Source organism: Doryrhamphus excisus, linkage group LG2, assembly GCF_037039965.1.
Source record: "Doryrhamphus excisus strain RoL-2023G ecotype Guam linkage group LG2, RoL_Dexc_Guam_v1.1, whole genome shotgun sequence".
Classification (NCBI taxonomy): Eukaryota; Metazoa; Chordata; class Actinopteri; order Syngnathiformes; family Syngnathidae; genus Doryrhamphus; species Doryrhamphus excisus.
Window position 1 is genome coordinate 25806256 of NC_136358.1, and position 22681 is coordinate 25828936.

General features: G+C 41.4%; 1 protein-coding gene across 6 annotated transcripts in view; it reads right to left on the reverse strand.

Annotated features, from left to right (window-relative positions):
• Positions 1 to 1507: 1507 nt before the first annotated feature.
• cacna1g (calcium channel, voltage-dependent, T type, alpha 1G subunit) overlaps positions 1508 to 22681 on the reverse strand; it is a 157675-nt gene continuing 136501 nt past the window's right edge. For 3 of the 6 annotated variants that reach the window (XM_078788919.1, XM_078788921.1, XM_078788924.1), the window contains 12 exons: positions 22012 to 22163; positions 21555 to 21664; positions 20179 to 20312; positions 17916 to 17986; positions 17162 to 17240; positions 16254 to 16375; positions 15332 to 15742; positions 13133 to 13285; positions 10876 to 10998; positions 9705 to 9915; positions 8627 to 8796; positions 1508 to 3397 (listed from right to left, as the gene is read on the reverse strand). In XM_078788919.1, coding sequence (XP_078645045.1) covers positions 2414 to 3397; positions 8627 to 8796; positions 9705 to 9915; positions 10876 to 10998; positions 13133 to 13285; positions 15332 to 15742; positions 16254 to 16375; positions 17162 to 17240; positions 17916 to 17986; positions 20179 to 20312; positions 21555 to 21664; positions 22012 to 22163 — 2720 coding nt within the window. In that variant the 3' untranslated portion in view covers positions 1508 to 2413. The remainder of the gene's footprint in view (positions 3398 to 8626; positions 8797 to 9704; positions 9916 to 10875; positions 10999 to 13132; positions 13286 to 15331; positions 15743 to 16253; positions 16376 to 17161; positions 17241 to 17915; positions 17987 to 20178; positions 20313 to 21554; positions 21665 to 22011; positions 22164 to 22681) is intronic. The other 3 variants (XM_078788920.1, XM_078788923.1, XM_078788922.1) reach the window with 1 other exon arrangement.

Consider the following 22681-nt stretch of genomic DNA (forward strand, 5'->3'; position numbering starts at 1 on the left):
TTAATGATGTCCAATTTTGAATGTCACTAACAACATTCTTGTCATAGTGGAACCGGACTGCACTGCATTATACTGAAAGCTAATTCCTATGTTCTGTTTCTATACAGAATAGGTGAAATATACTGGGAATTCTGGAAATTTACAGAACTACTAAATATTTTATGATTACTATTAATTGTTATCTTTTTGAAAGCTTATTTTCTGATAAAGCTCTTGGATCGGATTGTTGGCCGTTTTAAGATGGAGACCCTAAAGACTCTGCTCAAGCATAAATGGAAATACTCAGCTGTCTCATCAGAAACACACAAATATGGAGTACGCACATAACCCTAAACCCTATAATTATGCTCCACACTAAATGCCTGAAAATGCACATACTAACTCCAACTCTAACCATAAGACCGAGTCCAAAGCAGCTTTTTAATGGGCAACTGAAGTCGAACATTTAGATCTCTGATCCCAGTCCAATAGCCATCATTTATCTTAGGTGCTAGAACCACATGGGCTCATGAGTACCTTGGTAGTCTTGACTTGCAGACATGACGCAGTGGAAAAGTAGAGTGTGCTCAGACAAATAAGTAATTGTGTGCTTTGAAACCATGACAATTAACAACTTGCCCAGAAGCCGCTGTTTGCCATGATCTGGGGCTGATTAATTACAATTATCTGATTAATACCAGGAAGATATTTATAGAAAAATATGCCCTTTTTGTTTGTAAAATCCTACATCCAGGTTTTAACAACCAACCAATGTTATATTAACCTTTATTAATAGTTGTTAATTATTAGTGCTTTAATGGGTCACTTTCTCTGTGTCCCCCAGAGTGTCATACAGTAAAAAGAAGGCCACCATTGTTAAAACATGTCAACAATTCTAAATGTACTCACCCATTGATGACAACTGGCGGAGGGAGTTAGTTGACTCTTCTTTTCTTATCTTCTACTTATTAAACTCAGCAGGCCTCTGCACCACTTTCATCGGTCACGTCATTTATGGTCACGTTCTAATCCCACAGCATCTCGTATGCTTCAGAACAGTCATTTTCTGAAATGCATATGATGCAACTTTGGTGTTTAAGGGGGTCGATCCAGCCACTTTTGGTCAAGTCTGCCAGTGGATCCTGTTAGCGTCGAGCAGTGTCAAATAATCCGGCATCATCAACGGGTTTCTAAAGGCTGGATGGACTACTGCGTGATGAAAAGGACAGCACAAGTTCAAGGGCTGATTTGTCTCAAGACAATGAAAGTGAGAGAGAGAGACTGACAAAGTGTGTGATGAAGAAATTATGAGGCTGTTTAAGCAGCTGTGTTACACAGACTTTTCGGTATTGTTTGGTTGCTGTGCGCTTAATATCATATCTTATGACTCCTGTGGTTTATAGACAGGTGCGGTCTATGTGTGTAAAAATGGTGTTTCCTCTTTAAATTTAGTGGGTGCATCTTCTTGTCAAGTGTATTATATAAATTGCAGTAATTTTTTACAAATTGCTCCAGCTTCAGTGCCCCAGTATTTATTTTTTACAAGAATCAAAGTTTAAATAAGTGTTTATTTTGAAAAATAAATAAATCCATAATATAGAATAAGGTTCATGTGGCGATACATGAAATGATGTGCTTTAGTATCATTTTCAGCATCAGGGATTTTACAGTTTCTTTTTAACATACTTCCCCAAAGATGAAACAAACATTTGCTGCGTTTTGTGACACGTGACGATTGGGAAATCCATGCCAATGCATGGCTCGCAGCTTCGGTTCTCAACAATCAACCACCATGTAGAAATGAGTGTGCTTAAAAATCCAAGCTCTGTTTAATGACTTGTTATATATATTTATATATTATTCCTACAAATACATGGTTTTCAGCACTTTGTAAAATGTTCACTTTCCTCTGTAAACCAAGAAAGCTAGAAATAACCTAGAGTGAAAAAAAAGACAAGACAAAACCTCTCACAAGTCCCACCCCCCCAAAAAGTCACATGAACATAACATAATGGAAAAAAATAACACAAAAACCCCAACATCCTGTACAAACACTATGGTCCAATAAGTTAAGAAAATAGTGTCTCTAAAAGGTTTATATTGCTTTATACCTCCAACCCTGTGGAACGCCAGGAAATTTCTAAGGTGGCATCGCCTTGTGATGTCACTCCAGAGGTTGTCAGGCCAACTGCAGCCAATTGCATGCAGCTGTAGCAGAGGAGAGACAGCCGTGTGTCTTGTATGGTCTCCCTTTTTGGCAGTAAAAAAATCAAAAGACGAAGGTCTGTGACGCTACTACAGCACTGATCCTGAAAGGAACCAAGGATGTCTCACCGGTTATTGTCGCTATACCGTTATTACTCTTTACAGTATTATTACTAGAACTATCACATGACTTCCTGTGTTGTGTCTGTGTGTGTTTGCTTTTCAGTGATCAGTGCTCGGAGCCTGTTTTCTCGAAGGAGAAAGCGGGAAGAGTCAGTAGCTTGGGGTTGGTGTTGGGGTTTGGGTTTGGGGAGCCACCGTCCTGTCCTGAGCCCTCTGCAACACCTAAATCGAAGGAGTCCTTTGAGTCACTAGAAGGCGCTCTCCGCCTCAGGCAGGTGTCTCGGCTCGGCAAGGGAGGGGGCAACCCTAAGCCTGGGTACAGCCCCGATGGGGGCTCGGATCCATCAGGGGGATCCACAGAGATGCAAGGTGGACTCATCTTCTTCTTGCGCCGAGGAGAGGGCAGTGAGGTCTGAATGCGAGTCTGGCTGTGGATTTGCAGACTGTCGGCCTGCGACACAAAACCCGACGACGTGGACGTAGTGCTGTATTGGGGGCGGGACTCCACCACGGAGCAAACCTCCACGGAGTGGCGCCGTGGGTCATCCAGCCAGGAGTAAGGGCGAGGGCGGGGCAGGAGAACGCTGCGGCCTTGGGTGTCGACACTGTGGAACCTCTTCAACGGCCGCAAACAAGGACTCGTGCTCCCTTGACAGTGTGCCTTGCTTTCATAATCCTCTTTCGCTTCCATGCTGCTGCTGCTGCCGAGTTCATCGGATCGGATGATGTCATCACTCCTAGTCAAGCCACTCCCGATAATGAGGGACACTTCCTGATCCACAGAGGCCTCGTTTTGACGCTGTGGGGTCACCGGTAAGGGCGAAGGAGTCAAGCGAGGCGAGTCCAAGCGGTGCTGCGTGTGCACACTGCTGGGGCGCAAAGGTTTCGGGGATGCGCCGGGCGTGGCTGGGACCAGACAGAAAGCAGGCTGCTGCTGCTGGTGATGGGAGAAGGGTAAAGGTGATGAGGTGGAGGAAGAAGAGGAAGAGGAAGGTGGAGGGAGGCCAAGAGAAGCCATATTCACAAGTCCTTCACTGCTTTCCCGTCCATCTGAACACAGGGCCTCCTGAGAATCAGTAGACACTGCAACCTGCAAGACGGGGCACGGGGACAAAGGTGGGATGAAATATTTAGGACGGGATGGGTGAGGAAGTTGGAGACAAATGTATAATGAAAAGGGGGGTTGGTGGAATCCCGGAGTTGGAGGGATTAGGGATGAGAGAGGGAAACTGGTTAGTGTGAGTTGATGAGGATGAGAAGTCGTAGTTTGGGTCAAAGTTCACAAGCTCGGGAGATTTCCTCGTTCTTATTCTCTACTGGCGCTGCAGCATCCATGTATTATTGCATAGATGGTTTCACACCGAAAGGCTGCTTTCATGGTTGCTCGGTTTGTCGATATTGGTTCACGTTCTTAAAAAATCCAAGCAAACTCAAATGCATCACAAAGGACAGCAGCAAATAACAAATGCACTGGAGAGGATGCAAATATTAAGGTTTTATATTACATATTATGGTTTTAGGATGTTTAGGGTCAAGCCTGATTTGTTCCTTGGGATCTGACTGAATCTGAGTTTTGTTACTGGATTGACACCTGGAAAAAAAACTGCCTCAAGACGCTCCATGTAAACAGACTTGAGAGTGCTTTGCTTTCTCTTGTCCAAATTTAGGACTACGTTAAAAAGCCATAGCATTTCAGTATGTGGAATCAAACTATGGAATGGATTGAGTAAGGACCTCAAACAATGCACAACGATGAGCCAATTCAAGAAACAATACAAGCAGTTGATGTTTGCTAAATACAAGGATGAAGAGTCTTGAACCAGTCATGATGTGCTATATATATCAATATATTGACACTTACTATGGTACCCATTATGTCATTGTATGCTCATATCACCTTGTACTTCGATATGTGACAAAATTAAAAAAATCAATTAAAAAAATATATTAGGAAAGCAGGAAGTGAACAAATGTAACAGTTACTGATTGTAAAAGTACAAGATGGAGGGGTAGGATTTAATAAGCTTTGCTTCTTCCTACTTCTTTTGGACATGTGGAACTGTGAACTGATTATGTGATGCATTCAATTGTAATCTGATGCATGTTCAAATGAAATAAAACCATTACCAAATCAGATACTAAGTTTTTGTCAACCTTTAAATCTTTTCTCCCTCACTTGGGTTCATTTTCAAGCAGCTGAAATGTAAATGTGGGGTTTATTTGTATGCGCTAATAAATGTTACATTGAGCAAAATTGCTCTGTCTATAACTTGAATAATAATCTGTATCATCTAGCAGTAAATAGCCAACTGTATTGGAATGGAATGTTGTGAGCCAACTCCAGTCGCGGTTTGTTGGTTCCAGACTCTACTGTGATAGAGTAATATCTGCAAAGTAGCATAGAAAACCTACTTTCCAAATATAATTTTTTTTACCATTATTAGAACCCTGCAGACAAACGTTTTTACTTTAATGCCTTTGTTTGGGTTTTTGTGTCCTTATTTTGTTTTTACTGCCACTTCTGCTCCGTTCTTGCTTCTTTGTTTTCCTATTATGCTGCTAATGTTAGTTGTTCTACTTAGGTCAGGTGCACACGGCTTAGTTTGTGGGAGCATTGGATGTGTTACTGCTTATTGTTGCTATCCCTGCCGCTGCACGGCAGTTATTTTGTTATAAAATAGACATTTTACCTGCAATCAGAACTAATTTCTCACATCCTGCGGTTGTCGCCACAATGTCAAAACACTCGACTTGACAACAATTGACAATTAAGGCGGTCCTCGGTTTACATACAAGTTCCGTTCCTATACTGTGATGCAAGTCATGATTTGGTGTAAACCGGAACGTAATGGAGTCCATGACTTAGCATTCAATCATCTTCATCCTAAATGATGGTCTCAACAGTCGAGGAGCTGCCAACATTGATGGGTGTGTCTCTTCTCTTTTTCTAATATTTATTTTCACTTCCATGGTGGCGGCTTTCCTTTTCTTTGACGCATAACAAAGTCCAAAAGTTAACTAAGCAATGTTATTCTTCCTAAGTGTAGGTGCGAAGGCACACTCAAAGGCACACACTGCATACTGGATGCACACAGTACGTATTCACGTATGGTTTTTAGTGGATCTCATGTTTACAGACCAAAATTTATGGCAGTGCGTTCATAAACATCAAAAGACTATGAAATGCTGTAAACCAAGGACCACCTGGAATGTTTCACTTAATGCTACGTGTGCCGGTTATTTGCTGCTGTTGATTTTTGATGCATACTGTGTGCTGGAATATGTCAAATATATATATATATATATATATATATATATATATATATATATATATATATATATATATATATATATATATATATATATATATATATATGTTATTATGGCAAACAAAGCTTCTTGGTACAAAGAGCGGTACAAGCAGCGCATCAGATAGAGTGATGCTTTTAGCTTATTGCTTGAACTCTGAACCAGACTACTCCACCCTCTAACCTTTGACCTTCGCACAAAACAACTGTAATTTGCAAGAGGCTGCACGGTCAGCAGAATTTCCAATTATGTTATGAAATGAGATTATGGTTCCGTTGTCTGTGCGAGCGGCCATTAGTCAAGAGGGCGAACACAACATGTCACTGCAGCAGTTAGTGACAACAACGCTTGTTAAAACTCATAAAATGTCCCTCAAATGTCTTCACTTTGCTGAGGTGTCAATTTTAGTACATTTATATTTGTGGGTAGAGGCACAAGGACATGCATGAGTTTTAAAGAGATTTGCTTTCTCTAAATGGTGTGACCACAGAGACACCCAGTGGTCAAAGACTTGCACACAAAGAGTGCATACTAAAAATAATGCTATATATTCATCAGCTGTAGAGATCACCCTGTCAGGTTTAGCAAACTAATCTAGCCAATATAAAAGTTCAAGTGCTCCATTACAAAGTGTCAGAGCACATGCGGTTGTTTTACAATCCCCTGAGTTCTTCTTTTAAAAGGATGCCATAAATTTAGCCAAATGATAATCTATCCTGGCTTATAGACCTGTCACAATAATCAATTAATTGCATGATAAATAAAAAAAAAAAACAGTAATTTTTCCGGCCTTGTGCTTGGGTGTTTGTTTTGCTTCTCTCGCTCTACTAAACAGGCTGGATGACAAGTTGGTTCTATAGAGGAATGCATGGCATAAGTGGACTTTGTGCCTGCAGGTGAGCAAATATCTTGGTTTTAAACAGAATTAACCAAAACGAGCTAATATGTGGTATCTGTGGGAAAGTACTGTAGTGATAACGAAGAAAGGGAACGCGACCAATTTGCATGCACACCTCAAACACAACCATCCTGTCCAGTTTTCCCAATTGGAAAAAAAACAAAAACAAACTGCTGCTCCCAACAGTCAACGGTTAGCGAGGCATTTGGTGGGCAAGATAATTCAAAACAAAACAGCACAAATTGGTGCACAAATTGGCTACATGCTAAGCCCCGCTGACCAATAACCAATGTTGATTATTTATTGAAGTGACTTGATATATCATTTTACGTATTTACAGATAATATATTTTTCAGGTTTTTTTACGAGTTTTATTGATGTGCAATTTTAAAATACCAAGCCCATCTTATTTCCATTTTATTTTTTGGTTTTTCAATGTAGTGTTGTTTCTTTTTTTAATTTTATTTAAAAGCTCTTACCATTCAAATTGCAATGTTAAATACTCAGGTTCACTGCTTTTAATACGGTGTACTTACTATGCATTACTATGTTATATAGTATCGCTACATTAATGGGAAAAATGGTCTCAAAATAATGTTGACAATATCATAATCATTTATCATCCAACAAAATCTGTTATCGTGACAGGCCTATAGGCTTATATACATTATCTCACACCCCAATTTGATAATCCAGCAATAAGATTGAACTAAAAGACCGTAGCCACAGCCACTTAGAAATTAGGTTGTGAATGGTTGACAGTAAACATTGGAGGAAATGACCAAAAAAAATCGAATAAAGAGGAATGAAGCCTGCATATTAGTTAGACTTTGCGTCTTTTGCAATATGAGCATGGAGTCCAGTGTTTCTGAAAGGCCCAGTGGTAGCTAAAGTGTCTTTTTCCCTCACTGTTTCAGAAACAGGAGTATCTGTGTTTGAGCAGTAGCTCAGGGTCAGGCGGTTTTTGGGCCCAACTGAGCTGGGGTCAGATCATAACAGATACAGTATGGAAAATGAGGCAGCAGGTACGTATGAGGGGGGAGGAGGATGGAGAGGAAGAAAGTGGGAGGACACTGTTTAGAGGGGCTACATTTTTGTGGTTTCATGAACCTTCAAATCATATATAGATGCATCTCAATATATTAGAATATCTGATTATTTACGCAGTTAATTAGATTATTAGATTAATTCCAGACTTGAAGGTGATAAATGAATTTCCGCCAAGTAGGATTCCTTACTTATAAATTAAATGTTTTCATAATTAGAGTGTAGAAAACCTGTTTATGACCTTGTAAATGCCCTAAAGTCACTGTTACACTCGTATTATCCAATATAGTAGATATATATAATAATAATATAACACGTTAGCATTTGGAAGGTTCCTTGTTGCTGTTCCGATTACAGTGGTTATTGTCTCATCGGTGTAACATAATGTCATAGTACTGATATCTAGTGACCAGTGTAGAATGCGTGTCTTTCAGGGAGTTTTCAGAGTCCCTTATATCGTATTTTTATGTCTGACGCTGCTTCATTTAGACCAAAAATATGTATAAAGTGCTAAAATAATTCTCATTTTGGCTAATAAGTCTGCAGTCATGTGGCGATGGACGACCTTATTCTCATTTATTGAGATGCATCTTGTTGTTTTTCTTATTAATTGTGCTTATATGTAAAAGAACTATACTCATTTACATATTAACAAAGGCCTTATCTGTATTTGCATTATCAATATTCCGAGATATTTTTTTTAGTCTTCATTGCCAAACATTTTAGAAATTCAATGCCTTAAATTTCTAAATAATATATATTTTTAAAACATATAATGTATATCATCTAATAATATGCTTATTTATGAGGAACGGCACTGCATGGTTGTCCATTCAGTCATGCCATTTGTCCTCATTAGAATCACATATGAGCTGGAGCCTATCCCAGCTGAATCCCGGGCGGGAGCAGGAGTACACCCTGACCTGGTCACCAGTGTACATATCCACAAACTGCTTATTCCAGCACCTGATTCAATCAATTGGTCATACGTAATGTTCAGGGACACAAGATCTTTGAGCAAAGTTCAAATGAACCCTGAGGTGTGCAACAGATGGGGTGTGTCACCTGTCTGCGCAGCTTGCGGCTCACAACATGTGTGTGTCTGGGAGGGGGTAGTCGTGGTATACTTTCAGAGTCGGAGTGGCTGTGGGGGCTGATGGGTCTGAAGAGGTCAGTGGGGATGGTCAGTCGTTGGGAAAACTCTTCTGGTTGCGAACGCACCGAACCACTGGAGCCTAAAAAGCCCAAGCAGGAAGTTATGTGAGGCATAACAAACACTGGAAAAGCACTCAGTAGAGAGCAGAACAGTTCAAGGCTGAACGCCCCCCAAGACAAGAAAACATTTCCAATGAGGGGGGTTGCTGGTGTCAAGACCCAACTGCTTACTGCGGTGAAACCATCTTATTTTACTGGTATGCTAAAATGGATGGCGTTACATCGCAGGGGCTTAAACACCAGAATTTACGGTACTCAGATCCATACACACGTACTGTATGTGGCTTCTTGACAAATGTTTCATAACCCAGCTAAAAGAAAGTACAAAAGCAACAACGTATTATGACAAAATCAGAATTTGGGTCAGCACCAAATTGTGTACACATTCTCAGGGAAACACTTCTATGCTAGGACTACGTTAAAAAGTCATAGCTTTTCAGTATGTGGAATCAATACATATATCACTATATTGACAGTTACTATGGTAACCATTATGTCATTGGATGCTCATATCACCTTGTACTTCAGTACGAGGTGCATAATTAAAAAAAAACCTTAAACTGTATTATGGAAAGCAGGAAGTGAACAAATGTAACAGTTACTGATTGTAAAAGTACCAGACAGAGGGGTAGGATTTAATAAGCTTTGCTTCTTCCGACTCCTTTTGGACATGTGGAACTGGGAACTGATTATGGGATGCACTCAATTGTAATCTGATGCATGTTCAAATGAAATAAAACCATAACCATTACCAATACCATTAGCATTAGCATTAGCATTACCATTCATGTGTCACTTTTTAATGCAACATTTAAAAAGAATAATGCCGAAGTAGGCAAGTTCACACCAAAAGTGATTGTGTTTATTTCTTGTTCCCCTCCACTCTTCACAAAGTATATTTGTGACTAAACGTTGCGTCCTACATTACCTGACTGAGCCTTATGAGAGCCCAGTATGTGCTGGGGCTGAGGTGAATGTGCAAGAAGCTGTTGTGCTGAAGACGCGGTCGGCTTCCCGAAGGGCTGCAGTGGGAAGAACATGTAGCTGTCGTTGGGTAGCGAGTGTGTGCGTCCCACGGCGGGTTTCCTGACACTCAACAGGTTGTCCTCCAGTGTTACTCCAGGGTTGAGCTGCTCGATCTGCGGAAACAGAAGGCAGTCAGTCAGTCTGCCTTGTGGCTGAAGTCCACTACCGTATAATACAATGAACAAAGAAGCAGAGGTCTTCAGCATACACAGAAAACAGATGTTGGGAGTTGGCTGGTACATGCTGCCACAGATCGCAGAAACCTTTTCAACGTGAATTTACAAGCGATTTCTTTTTGAGCAAAAGCACTCTTTAGGAGTCAGTCGTTAAACTGTAGCTTAAGGTTTAAGCCTGATTGTCAGCTGGGGCAGTGTCCTGCAGCCTGGCCCACCGGAGATGACACTTTTGACACCCTCGGAGACACACAGCACTCACATATGAGGGGAAAACTAGACTAAAGTAGTAGAAAACAGAGAACAGCACAAAGACAAGGAGGATTATTGACAGGAAAGAACTGTAACGTAGACTCACATGAAAAGCAAAGTGGAGTAAGACAGAAACGTGTGGAAAGGAAGAGAGGAACAGAGAGACAGGAAAAGCTGCAAACTGGCAGGCGCTCTACTCTACCGGACTGAAAACATCAGGCTGGAAAAACGTGGAATGAAAAAGAGAAAAGGAAATTGCAGGACACATGGTTAGATTCACAGAGGCCTTCCAAAGACAATCACCCTTGACTCCCACTCCCAATTCTAGGAGAACTGCCTTTCAACGTATATATTTTACGGAAAGCAAAATGTTGCCTTGGTTTTCGTCGCAATTTTCCTCCGATATTGCATGTAACAAACTAATCGGTGTGCGCTGTATTGTATTGGAATGGATGCCCAAACATATTGTCCATATAGTCAATCAAGGAAATGTAGTTAATCCAACTTGGCAACCAGTTGCTATGCAGCACGGAAGGTTGGTGAGGTGGGCAAGTGGCTTTGGACGACCCTAGCAAGGAAACATGACTACTACGAGATACTGGAGGAGGAGGAGCAGGTATGAAGACAGAAAGGAACTGCGGTCAGTACATTGCATTCCAGACTGCTGAGAAAGAGGGGGTTAAAATCGTCAGCAACCGAGTCCTCTGTCAGAGCTAGGGACCAGGATTTCTCAGAGGCCAGAGAGACAGCGTCCATCTCAGCTAGAGGGATCTAAACAGGAAGAGACAGCGGCTGGTGAGCAAAACACAATGTGCTTGGTACAAAACAAGTATAAATACGACAATGACTTATACCGGGGTGTCCAAAGTGTATTTGGAACTTTATGAAGGAGGACTTAGGGCCACATTGCGGCGTATCTTTGCCTACACTGTTTCATTAAAAATACAAAAAAAAAAGTCAAAAAGGATTGGACACCCCTGGTATATACAGACATATATACAGCATATACCAGGGGTGGGCAAACTACGGCCCGGGGGCCACATCCGGCCCGCCAAGTGTTTGAATACAGCCCGCCCAATCTTTCCAAAGTATTTCATTTAAACTCAACATACAACCTGGCATCATGGCCTGAGCCAACCTTTTGATGGTTTTATCAATTTCGTTTTTTGACATGGTCTGTTGTTTACAAAGTGCTCCTGAAAAAAGGGACACACGCACATAATAATGATAATAATAATAATTATTATTAGATTATTATAATTATTATTAGAACTATATGATTATTATAATTATTATATTAATGCTAATTATTATGATAATTATATATAATATTATTGTTATATTTGCATATTTTACATAATAATAATATAATAATTATTATTTTAATTTTATTGTAATTATTATAATATTTTATTATTTTTAAAATATTTAAATATGAATATAAAATAATAAATAATAATAGCAGATTGCGTGACAATTTTACAGATACAATAATACCAGGTGGACTGTTACGTGTAAAATATATAGTCTGCCCCCCCGTAAATTTTGTCATATCAATGCGGCCCGCGAGTCAAAAAGTTTGCCCACCCCTGGCATATACAGTAGCAACAAGGACATTCCATTCCCACATATATACCCTGGGTATTTCGTAGAAAGAACAACAATAACAGACCTTGGCTGCGGTGTATCAGACACATACGTAGAGTAAAGCCCCACGTCGATGGGACTGCATGGATTGATGGAGCTTTGTTCTGAAGGAATTACGTGTTGCAGCATCATAGCTTTGGCTTTGCTGTACCAGGAGGGTCAGAGGGGGAATTTGTTCCGACACACAAAGTCCGATTCTATGGAATACATTACCGTTATCCTTTACAGGCAGCCATTTATAGTGTCATACCGGTGTGGGAAAAATATATTTTTTTAAAAGTGGTGTTTACAATACTAATGCACTGTGATTGGTCACCGAATAGCTTCAGAGCAATATCGGCACCCATTATTTAGTGACTCAGTGATCAATAGCTCATGGATTTAAACATTACACTTCAAGTTCGGGTGGAAGATTGCAAGTGGATATCCTAACTTTGTTGCAACGGATGACAAAGCAGTACACAAACAAAACACAACACAGACATGGACTACAGTATGTCACAATATCACATAGACAAAGATACTTTGTGAGTCTGAGTGAGCAGAGGTGAGATCGAGGCTGAGATACTAAAAGTACACAGGATTAGAGTGCTAAAGTTATTAAATGTGGAATGGCTCTTGGGCAGCTTGGTACTTGGCAAACATCGCAGGGCATGCTGTTCGATTACTAAAAAAAATAAAATATATGCACAATATGTCCTTGTTTTTCCCTCCATAAATATTTTACAGCTTAATGGAGATTCTGCAGAGTAGAAACAGCATCCATCTTTAAGACATTTAGTATGGTCAATGGTCATAAAAGACTAATATTTGCCAAAAAGGGTGAGATAATATCACATGTTTTTAATAAAATACAAAGTGGTTCTAGTAGAAAAAAATACGGGTCTTATTCAATCCTTTTCTAGATTTGTATTTCAGGTCCTGTGATTGGCCGGCGACCAGTCCAGTACTGAGCCAACCACTCGAGAACAACTGGGATAGGTTCCAGCATACACATGACCCTAGTGAGGACAAGCGGTAAAAAAATGGATGGCTGGAAATCCTTAAGTTAACTAGTAATATTTACAGCAACATTATGACCCCTGTTCAAGGACCGCAGGCCCCGTCTTTACACCCCCGCATCCAAAGTCCCCATGACCTTGAACAGGACACGTGGTAGAAAATGGATGCTTGGATACTAACTGCTTTAGTTTGATGTGTCTGTCCATGTTTCTAAATGAAAGTAGCAGCACTAGTTAGTTTAGTGTTAGTTATTGACCTTTTTGTCGCTGTTGTGCTTGCTGGCCTTGGACGGCAGCGCGTAGTAGCGGCACACAGAGCCAGACAAGTTGTCCATCAAACTCAACTCCCCTTCCATTGAACCCTGGATGACCAGGGAGACCGAGTCAAACTGTGCTCTTCGCTGGACAAGCTTAGATAATGCAGAGGGGGGAGAGGGGGAGGCGAGTGGTGGCGGATGAAGAGAAGAAGGGAAGACGGGGACAGCAGAACACGCAGACGTGGACGGGATTTGTTCAGAGGTATATGAATAGATGAAGAGAACGAATGATCAGAAAGAAAGAGAGAGAAGGGTTAATCAGACAGAAACACAGATACTGACAATAACTTGTAAAAAAAAGAAATATTTCCTGTGATTCCTATCATTTTTGCTAAAATGACTGCAGTCTGCCACAAGGAGGCACTACAACATAACAGTGCAGTGATGATAGAGCCATATTTTGTGGAGAGCAACAGAGGAAGACAGATAACATCAAGGGGAAGACCTTATGATAGCAAGAGCTCTAATTCCTATCCCCTGAAGCTGCCTGGAAATAGAACAAGAAGGCCCTGTGGTCCAGCTTCCCATGGCACTATGGCCTCTCCTTGACTGGCATGTCCTCTCCAGGGACCGGCAACAGCCCCACAAAGACACACAAACTGATAGAGTGTATGGTACTGTTGTGTATTTAAAAATGTGACCCACTTTTGAATATTATTGAGCATTATCTACAAGTGGTATGTACGAATTTAAAACCATCACCTCATCTTGCTAGACCTCAGTTCAGCAAACATTCAAGGAATAATTGCACAGTGAATAGCTTATACATGGATTTTTTTTTTTTTGTTGTTGCATATAGTGAAGCAAAGTATTGGACTGTGTTCCAAATCGCACACTTCCACTTGGCACCCAAACTGACAAGTACGACAAAATAATCCACTTATAATAAGTACAGTCATCCCTCACAATATCGCTATTGTTCATTATCTTATCTTATCTTATCTTATCTTATCTTATCTTATCTTATCTTATCTTATCTTATCTTATCTTATCTCATCTCATCTCATCTTATCTAGTCAGCCATGGCTTGTCCGACATGGTAGATTGGAAAAAAAAGTACGTTTTTGGCTTTTAGTTTAGAAGAAACACATTTAAGACTATCTGGTTAGCTCGCGGGCGGCACGGCGGTCTAGTGGTTAGCGCGCAGACCTCGCAGCTAGGAGACCAGGGTTCAATTCCACCCTCGGCCATCCCTGTGTGGAGTTCATGAGTTTGCATTTTCTCCGGGTATTCCGGTTTCCTCCCACATTCCAAAAACATGCTAGGTTAATTGGCCACTCCAAATTGTCCATAGGTATGAATGTGAGTGTGAATGGTTGTTTGTCTATATGTGCCCTGTGATTGGCTGGCCACCAGTCCATGGTGTACCCCGCCTCTCGCCCGAAGACAGCTGGGATAGGCTCCAGCACCCCCCGCGACCCTCGTGAGGAAAAAGCGGTAGAAAATGAAGGAAAGAATGGTTAGCTCGCTAGTTTACGGCTGTCGGGAGTTGGGCAATGTGTAAACAATAAATACTGTAATAGCAGCGTAAAGATGACAGTTACAGTCACCAGTCGCATTACCCAATACTCCGAATAATCGAAGAAAATAAGCCATTTAAGACAGCTCCGCTATATTTTCATGCCAGACATTTGTGGTGACTTTGACGGAATATTGTCGGATCCCAAGTCGTCACAAATGCATTTCTACAAATGCAGTGAAGCAGCAGCCATGACTGAGTTACTTCATAAAGCATGCTGAGTACCCCTCAGCGTGGGCCAGGGAATTAATTAATGGGCTGAACCACACTCACAACAAATGACCTGAGCCGTGGGAGTAATTGTCCTGGTCTTAAAATGTGGACACAGCTTCAGAGAACATTTCATTGTGAAAACTGCACGGACCACTGAGAAGCGAACAAACGGACCCGAGGCATTATGTGAATGTGTGGTTTGTTTTCACGGTGATGAAGCTATCACAAGTCTACATCGCTGTTTTTGGAATTATGTAATTCGCTAAGTGACAAATTTAAGTCCAGAATGGTGACTCAGCTGCTGCTTTAGTCAACAAAATTAGCACATAATTCTATTTTCCGTATCAATGCATAAACATTGCATAATATAATACACTAAACTTTCCCACACAAAACTTAGTCCTCACCTCCAGAGGTGGCTCCAGGCATGATGGGGGGTCGTCTGTGATGTTCACAGGTTCTCTGGGTATATCAACAGTGGGTGAGTCCCTTTCCTGTCCCGCGTCCACTCCTCCAGTGGACCTCCACGGGGAACCCCCAGAACTTGACCTGTCCAAGCCCAGTGTAAGAGGGTTAAGCTGGGGCGACCTGGTTGCCATGTCTCCTCCATCCGTGTGCAGCTCCAACTCCAACTCGGCCTCCAGATCGGCCTCCTCTTTGGCCTCCTTGTTGCTCTCCTCCAGGTGCTTCATTAAGACGGCAATGACGACGTTGACCAGGACAAATTGAGCGGTCAAGACGAAGGAGACGAAGTAGATGGGAGAGACAACAGTGTTGTAGCAGGTTCCCGTGTCTTGTGCACAATCCCTCAATGTGTCCTGGAACAGGGATGACATTTGGACATTAGTCTCCATCTTGTTATGACGCCTCTGTTGTTGCCGTGGTGACCCTGGATTGGCTACTTTGCTGTATAACACTGAAATTGACCATAACCAATGATAAAGCCTATGATAATATTTTCATGTATTAATAGTTTGGTTTTAAAAAATGATACATTTTAAATATATTCATAAAGCTTTACATGACACGGATGACAAAGGGACTATTGAATATGTATTTTAGATTAGCTAAAAACAAAGAAAGAACGTGGTTATGGTTCACAATAGCTGAATCGTACAAATTGGAGAGGAAAGTCTAGCAAAGTTTCTATAAAATCACGAAAAAGCCAGAATGCAATGCAGACGGATGGATACACATCAGACCACTACTCTGACATTATTTACTAACATACACAATCTGTCGCTTGTGAGCCAAGTTTAGACAGGAACAAGAAGCGTCGGTGAGTAGATACGAGAACAGCAATATTCAATATGGCCGCCTTTGCTTCACCTTCATGATACCATTCCAGTTGTCCCCAGTTGAAACTCTGAAGAGCAGCAAAAACGCCATCCCAAAGTTTTTGAATGTTGCATAGCGGCCCAGGCCCTCACATGGGTGGAGTTCATCACAAACTGGGAATCCAAAAAGAGAAAGATGAATGAGGATAACAACAGAAAGACGCAGGTGTCAACTCAAGGGCCGGGGGCCATGTACATTAAAATGTGTTGTATGAATTCCGACAGAAATTTTGTACTGTATGCAAATTGAGTTTTGTATTTTTGTTATTGTGGTGACTGCCGTTGGCAGGCAGAGGTTTCAGTAAACTGTATCTTAATGACTAGCGTATTTCATGCCAAATGACTGAAAACAGTCTTGGTTGGTGAAGTTTCACCTCGACAGACTTAATTCTGACTGCATTTTTAGACAAATCATTTCCAGTTCATTTCAATTGTATGGTTTCCTGGCTTTCAAACACTGTCCACAAATATTCAACAGCGCTGATGTCAGTGCTTTGGGAAGGCCATTCCAGAAGCTTAATGTTAGCCTCTTGGTCCGTTCCAAAGTCTGTTTGGGATCATTCATTGTCCTGTTGGAACACTCAAGTGTAGCCAAGCTTCAGCCATCAAGCTGTTGATTTGCGGTGACGCTGAAAAAAAAAAACAGCTGCAGACCATGACGCTGCTACTACCACCACCACGTTTTGACAGTTGCTGCACAGTTGACCACTCCAAACTGTAACTTGGCCAAATAACTGAATGTTTCATGTCATTGTCATCTGACCATAAAGCCTTGAGTTCCTCAGACTCTGCCACCGTTCTGAGTATTGGTCAAACAAAGAGTGCCGATATTTACAAAAATAAATGTAAACTTAGGACTGGAAGTGTACAGTAAATGACACATGCATAGAGTGGCCTTACTCAAGTCACCAAACAACTCCACTCCCAAGGCTGCGAAGATGAAGAAGAGAAGCATGAAGAGAAGACCCAGATTCCCCACCTGTGGAGCGCAAAGAAGAAGAAAGGAGCATTAGTCAGAGAACAGAAATCCCAGACGAAATAAACCAGCAACACAGGGAAAATATAAATATCGTATTATCGTGAAGAAGTAAGTGGGAAATTGAGGAAAAAGCAGCCAGAAGATCTAGGAGGACATATAATTATGAAGAATCAAAAGACATAGGGGTCCATTTAATCCTGGCTGCTGTGACATGAAAACCAGCAGCTCTTAGTTTAAGTGAAGAAACATTTCTGTATTTTTGTGTGATGTAAACCAGCATAAAAAAAACTGCATTCACCGCCAATACCCTTGATTATCAGATTCTCTAAAGCTCGATGTTGTATTTCTTTGTTGAAATGCGTAATCATTATAAATTAAAAAAGAGAATCAATGCTGCGAAAATAGGGATGTGTTATTTTCTCACACTCCAAATTATCAGCTGAAACACCCTCCAATCCGCCAGCCATCACTCACTCGGTCTCTTTGCACCTACATTCACTTCCCAATGACTGCACGGGTACACATATGCAAATACGTGTCTCTAGTTTTGGCTGCAAGCTCAGAGGAAACGCTTTTTTGCACATCCGGCATTATTGCAGCGCAGCTTCTGATACCAAAGAGCCATAACAGGAACAATGATGGGCATGGAAAAAGGGTTCAATGCTCGCAATGTACCTGAGGCAGGGCTTGCATAACGGTGTCCAGCAACGCTCTCATTCCCACCGCCATCTTCAAGAGCTTGAGTACTGTAGACAGACAAACAGTCATTAAGTCATTGCACCCATATTCTCCTGGTGGCAATGAGGTAACACCCGGTCTCATTCATTATGCATAACAATTCAACATACGTTGCTTGAGGTGCACGCCTTAAGTTGGATGTGATGACTCCTAGGTGATTAGTGCAGGAACTTACTGAGCACTAAAAACAAGCAAGATGAAAGACAACCCCAAATATCTCCACGTCATTAAAACCCGGGTCACCACTCCAAACAACAAAGACGTAATATAATCCTGAAGATAATTAGTTTTGCCAAAAAAGCTGTTGTTAAACAAGTAATAGGGATGGAACGGTTACTTGCGTCATAGAAACAACAATTTACCTCACACAAGAAAGTAAGTATATTCATCTTGGAATGCTTTTTCTCATTAAATTACTTTTCCCGGCTTTGAAAAGCCCATCCAGCATCAATAAAACGTTCCACAGTTTCCCAGCTGCTGGTAAAGCATGTAACTTGCATATTGAAAACATAGCTCCGAATACACTCTTGGGATTCGTCAGCATTCTTTAGCTATATTTAAAAGCATCTCTTAGAAACTCAGTCGACAAAGTGGATGTAGAAATGGTTAAAAACGTAAAAACGGTTCCTTCCTTCTATGTGCAGCTTCCTGTATATTTTAGCGGGGGGCCCACACACTCATGATGTCTTTAAAGTGTACACTTTACATTTAAGGGGTCAGAAGCTGCTTTAAAACAACTTTCAACTGGATAGCATTCAGATTGCACACCGAGGAGTCATTTCAACTTCAAATCCCAGGTTTCCACCTCAATCGCTGCCAAATCTAATCCAGGTTTTAATTTGTTGAACTCATGTAGGTTTTTATTACATTCTGTTCCCTCCAGAAGAATGAAACTTTAATTCATTTACGCTATTAAGATTGTTGCTGGATAGCAGCTTTTTTACTCATTGATTTTGCAGGTGACAAATGTTAAATCCTTGGCAGAGGTCTGCACTTTCTGAGTGCTCCCGTTGCTTGATGATATTTGGCACAAAGTCACAAATATGAGCAGAAACCACATGCATTGGAAATGTAGCTACTCTTATTTTTTTTAATCTTCTGTTAGTCCTGCCTAGTGTATCGTTTCCTTTGACGCACTTTGTGTGATGTCAAACAATAAAATGGCTGAGTTATATTTGGCATAGCTACATAACATAGCTCAACGTAGCTACATGAGCTTCTCAGATGGAAGATTGAAAAGGAATGGCAACTAAAATTAAAATCAATTACAGTACAGCAATAGTTTTCCAAGTCTTCACTAAGAAGAAAAATAAATAAAACCAAACATAAAATGCAGGGTTTAAATAAAACTCTTTCATTATTAAGGCAGGAAAAAATCTGGATCAGGTCTTTGACTAAGCCACTCTAAAGTCTTCATTCGTTTTTTCCTCATCCATTCAGAGGTGGACTTGCTGGAATGTTTTGGAACTCGAGTTTATTTCAGCTTGATTTCACCAACAGATGGCCGCACTTTCTGCTTCAGGTTTTTTGTGGTAGACAGCAGAACAGAGCAAGTTCTATCGGGTCTTGAAGCAGCAAAAAAAGCCCCAGACCATCACACTACCACCACCATATTTTACTGTTGGTAGGATGTTCTTTTTCTGAATGTGGCATTACTTTTATGCCAGATGTACTGGCACACACTTTCCAAAAAGTATTTTTCCAAAGGTCTTGAAGGGGATCATTAAGATGTTTTCAAGAAATGGGGAAGAGGGTGAACACATTTTCACACCACTGAAGCCAGAGTAAACTTTCACCCTCAAATGCCCCTTCCACCACTTCCATTCTTTCCCTTCCTGGTGTAATCTATTTTCAGGTAAGAATTATTAATCATTGTCATGTCCTACCTCATTTATTACAGCGTGTGTGTAACTTGCAGCCCGATCCACTTAGTACATCCATTATGCATCTTGGCTCTCCAAAACTACATTTCCTTTCCTTTTACCCTTCAAACTCTCACTGCGGTTTCTCAGCTGATTGTTTTTTGTGAGTACCATCTGCTAGCTTCCAACCCGACCCAAACCACGCTGAGACCTGCCATATAAAAATGACAAAGCAGGAGACTCCCAGGGTGTGTTACAAAGACATCTTAAAATCACTGGACTGTGATGGAGTGAGTCAGGGAAAAGGGAGGAGGTGGATGGAGGTTGTTAGATCATACCTCGCGCAATCCTCAGCACCCTCATGATGCGGATTATAGTCGGGTTAATAGGCAGTGAAGCATTGACCTCAATCTCCTCCAGGGTGATACCCATGATGGATAGCAGAACGATGGCCAGATCCAGCTGGTTCCACCTAAACACCAACACAAACCATGCATCACTTCCGTTCATTGGGTCAAAAATTTCGAGTGCTTGATTGTCACACCAATATAACGATTTAAAGGGGACCTATGGTGCTCATTTTCAGCCCTTTGTAATGAGTTATGTGGAGTTTGTCCATGGGTGAGAATGTTTATATCTGCACCATCCTAGGTGAGCCCCGCCTCTCGCCCAATGTCCTCTGGGATACGCCCACGACCTTCAGGAGAATTAAGCGGCATAAAGAATGAAAAATGGAAACACAGGAGGAAAGGATTGTGTTTAGACTTACTTCCGCAGTATTACAAAGTACATTTTCACCTAGTTTGAAATGTTTTACATGTTTTTGTGCCTCAGTGGGAGTTGTTAAAGCTGCGTATTCACCGTATATCTTTTTTAATCATCGAGGTCTGCTTGTTGGCTCAGCTAATTACCTGCAGAACAAAGCATAGCACAACTTCCCGGGTTGTTAAAGTGACTAATTTATACTTCTCGGCTGGTCGAGGGTGTCTCTAAATTTTGAGGCTATTAGCATCTTACCACTGCATGTACCGATCGAAGAAGCAAAAAATTTTTCCTTTTCAGTTTATTCCACCAGAGCTAAGGTAACAGGGAAATGTCTTCAGAGTAACGAAGCCAATTAAACACACATCAGTGGCGTAGTTTTCATTTCATAGAGCGAAATGGTGCAAGCACACCAGACTGCTTCACATCCCCGACTTATTCAAGTACAAAATGTTTGGAACAAGATAAATGTGTAAAAAGTTAGTGACGATAATGGTGGGTGTTTGTGCTAATCAGGTTTGTCCAGTTCCAGTGTGTGAGTGTGTTATGTCAGAGTCGAGCGCAGCCAAATGCACACAGGAAAGCGGTCTATTCTGGCAAAGAATGCACATGACCTCTATGTGGGTAGATCTGTTCCAAAAACACAATGCCTCCACTGAGGTCTGTGTGAGACTGTTTGCTCTCATGGGATGCGTGGCAGCACGTGTGTGCTTATTATGGTGTGGTTTTCATTGGAAGCCAGAGATTTCAAAGTCATGAAATCATCTCAGGCAGCTTGTTTTATAGCAGTTTAATGAGGACCTTTTTATTCATACGGGCTTTACCGAAAACCATCCGCAAAAAAAACAAAAAACAAAAACCCTCTCTGTGGTACAGTCCATTAAAAGCAGGACTTCCGTTTCAGCAACAGCATCACAGCACGTTATAGAAGGATGTCGGTTTAAATACTAACTTGTCCTTAAAGAAGCGTCGAAAGCCAAACGCCACCAGCTTGAAGACCGACTCCAGAACAAAGATGAGAGTGAAGATGTAGTTACAGATCTTCAGCGCTTCATCCAGCTCCTAATGATTGAGAAAAGAACATCACCTGAAACATTTGGAATCATAATTCGCATATCTACTGACGTCTGAGTGGCGGTAAACATGGCGCACGTTTGTGTGTAGCGACCAAATCTGCCAACAGAACTACATCTGCCAAGAACCTCACATGTGTACTTCAGCTGCCATCTTGATGGAAAAAAAAAAACAATCCAGGAGGTTATTTTAATCTGTTTGGCAAGCGTAGATGGCTTGTACCGCCGTAAGTGAAGTTGCTGTAGCATTTAGATTGCAGATTTGAGCTCAAAGAAAACCAACAATGTAACAAACTAAGTTGGTAACCGTGGCAACGCTCAGGTTAGGCATCTGACCTTGGGTTGCTGGTAGTGCTCCATGGACATCGTGATGACGTTGAGCCCGATGACGATGGTGATGAACAGGTCCAGGTAGTGGCTGGTACACAGCTTGTGGATAATCAAACGGGTCGGAGAGTAATCTGAGTAGTAGGGCTTACTCTGAGCTTCTGTTGGAAGTTGGGTTTGCAGGGGGGGTTTGAGGGGGGGTACATTGGAGGAAGAGGAAGGGGAGGGGTGGCATTCATAAAGTGAGATACGAGATAACATGATGGGACTCTGTAAAGTAGACGTGATGAGTTAAGGAGGAGAGTTGTCAAATCTGGAAAAAAGGTTAGTTAGTTGGGAACATACATAAGATCACTTTAAACGATGGACCAGATAATGAACAGACCAAAGAGACATGTAAACCCTCCTTTGTCTGGCTGTGAGGACTAATTCAATCGAATACCTCCACCTCTGATCAAGATCTATTTCAATCAGCTTTATGGTTTAATACGTCTGTTTGAAAAAACCCGGAAAAGGAAGGTGCCATTATATTCAGACAAGGAGGTTTCACTCTCTCTTCATCTGTTTCTCTGCTCAACCAGCAGCTCACCTCTTTCACATCCATCCTCTCAAGAAAAGGGCATAACGGAGGAGAAACTTCCAGCTTCATTCTCACCTCACCGGGGGAGGATGGCAGAAT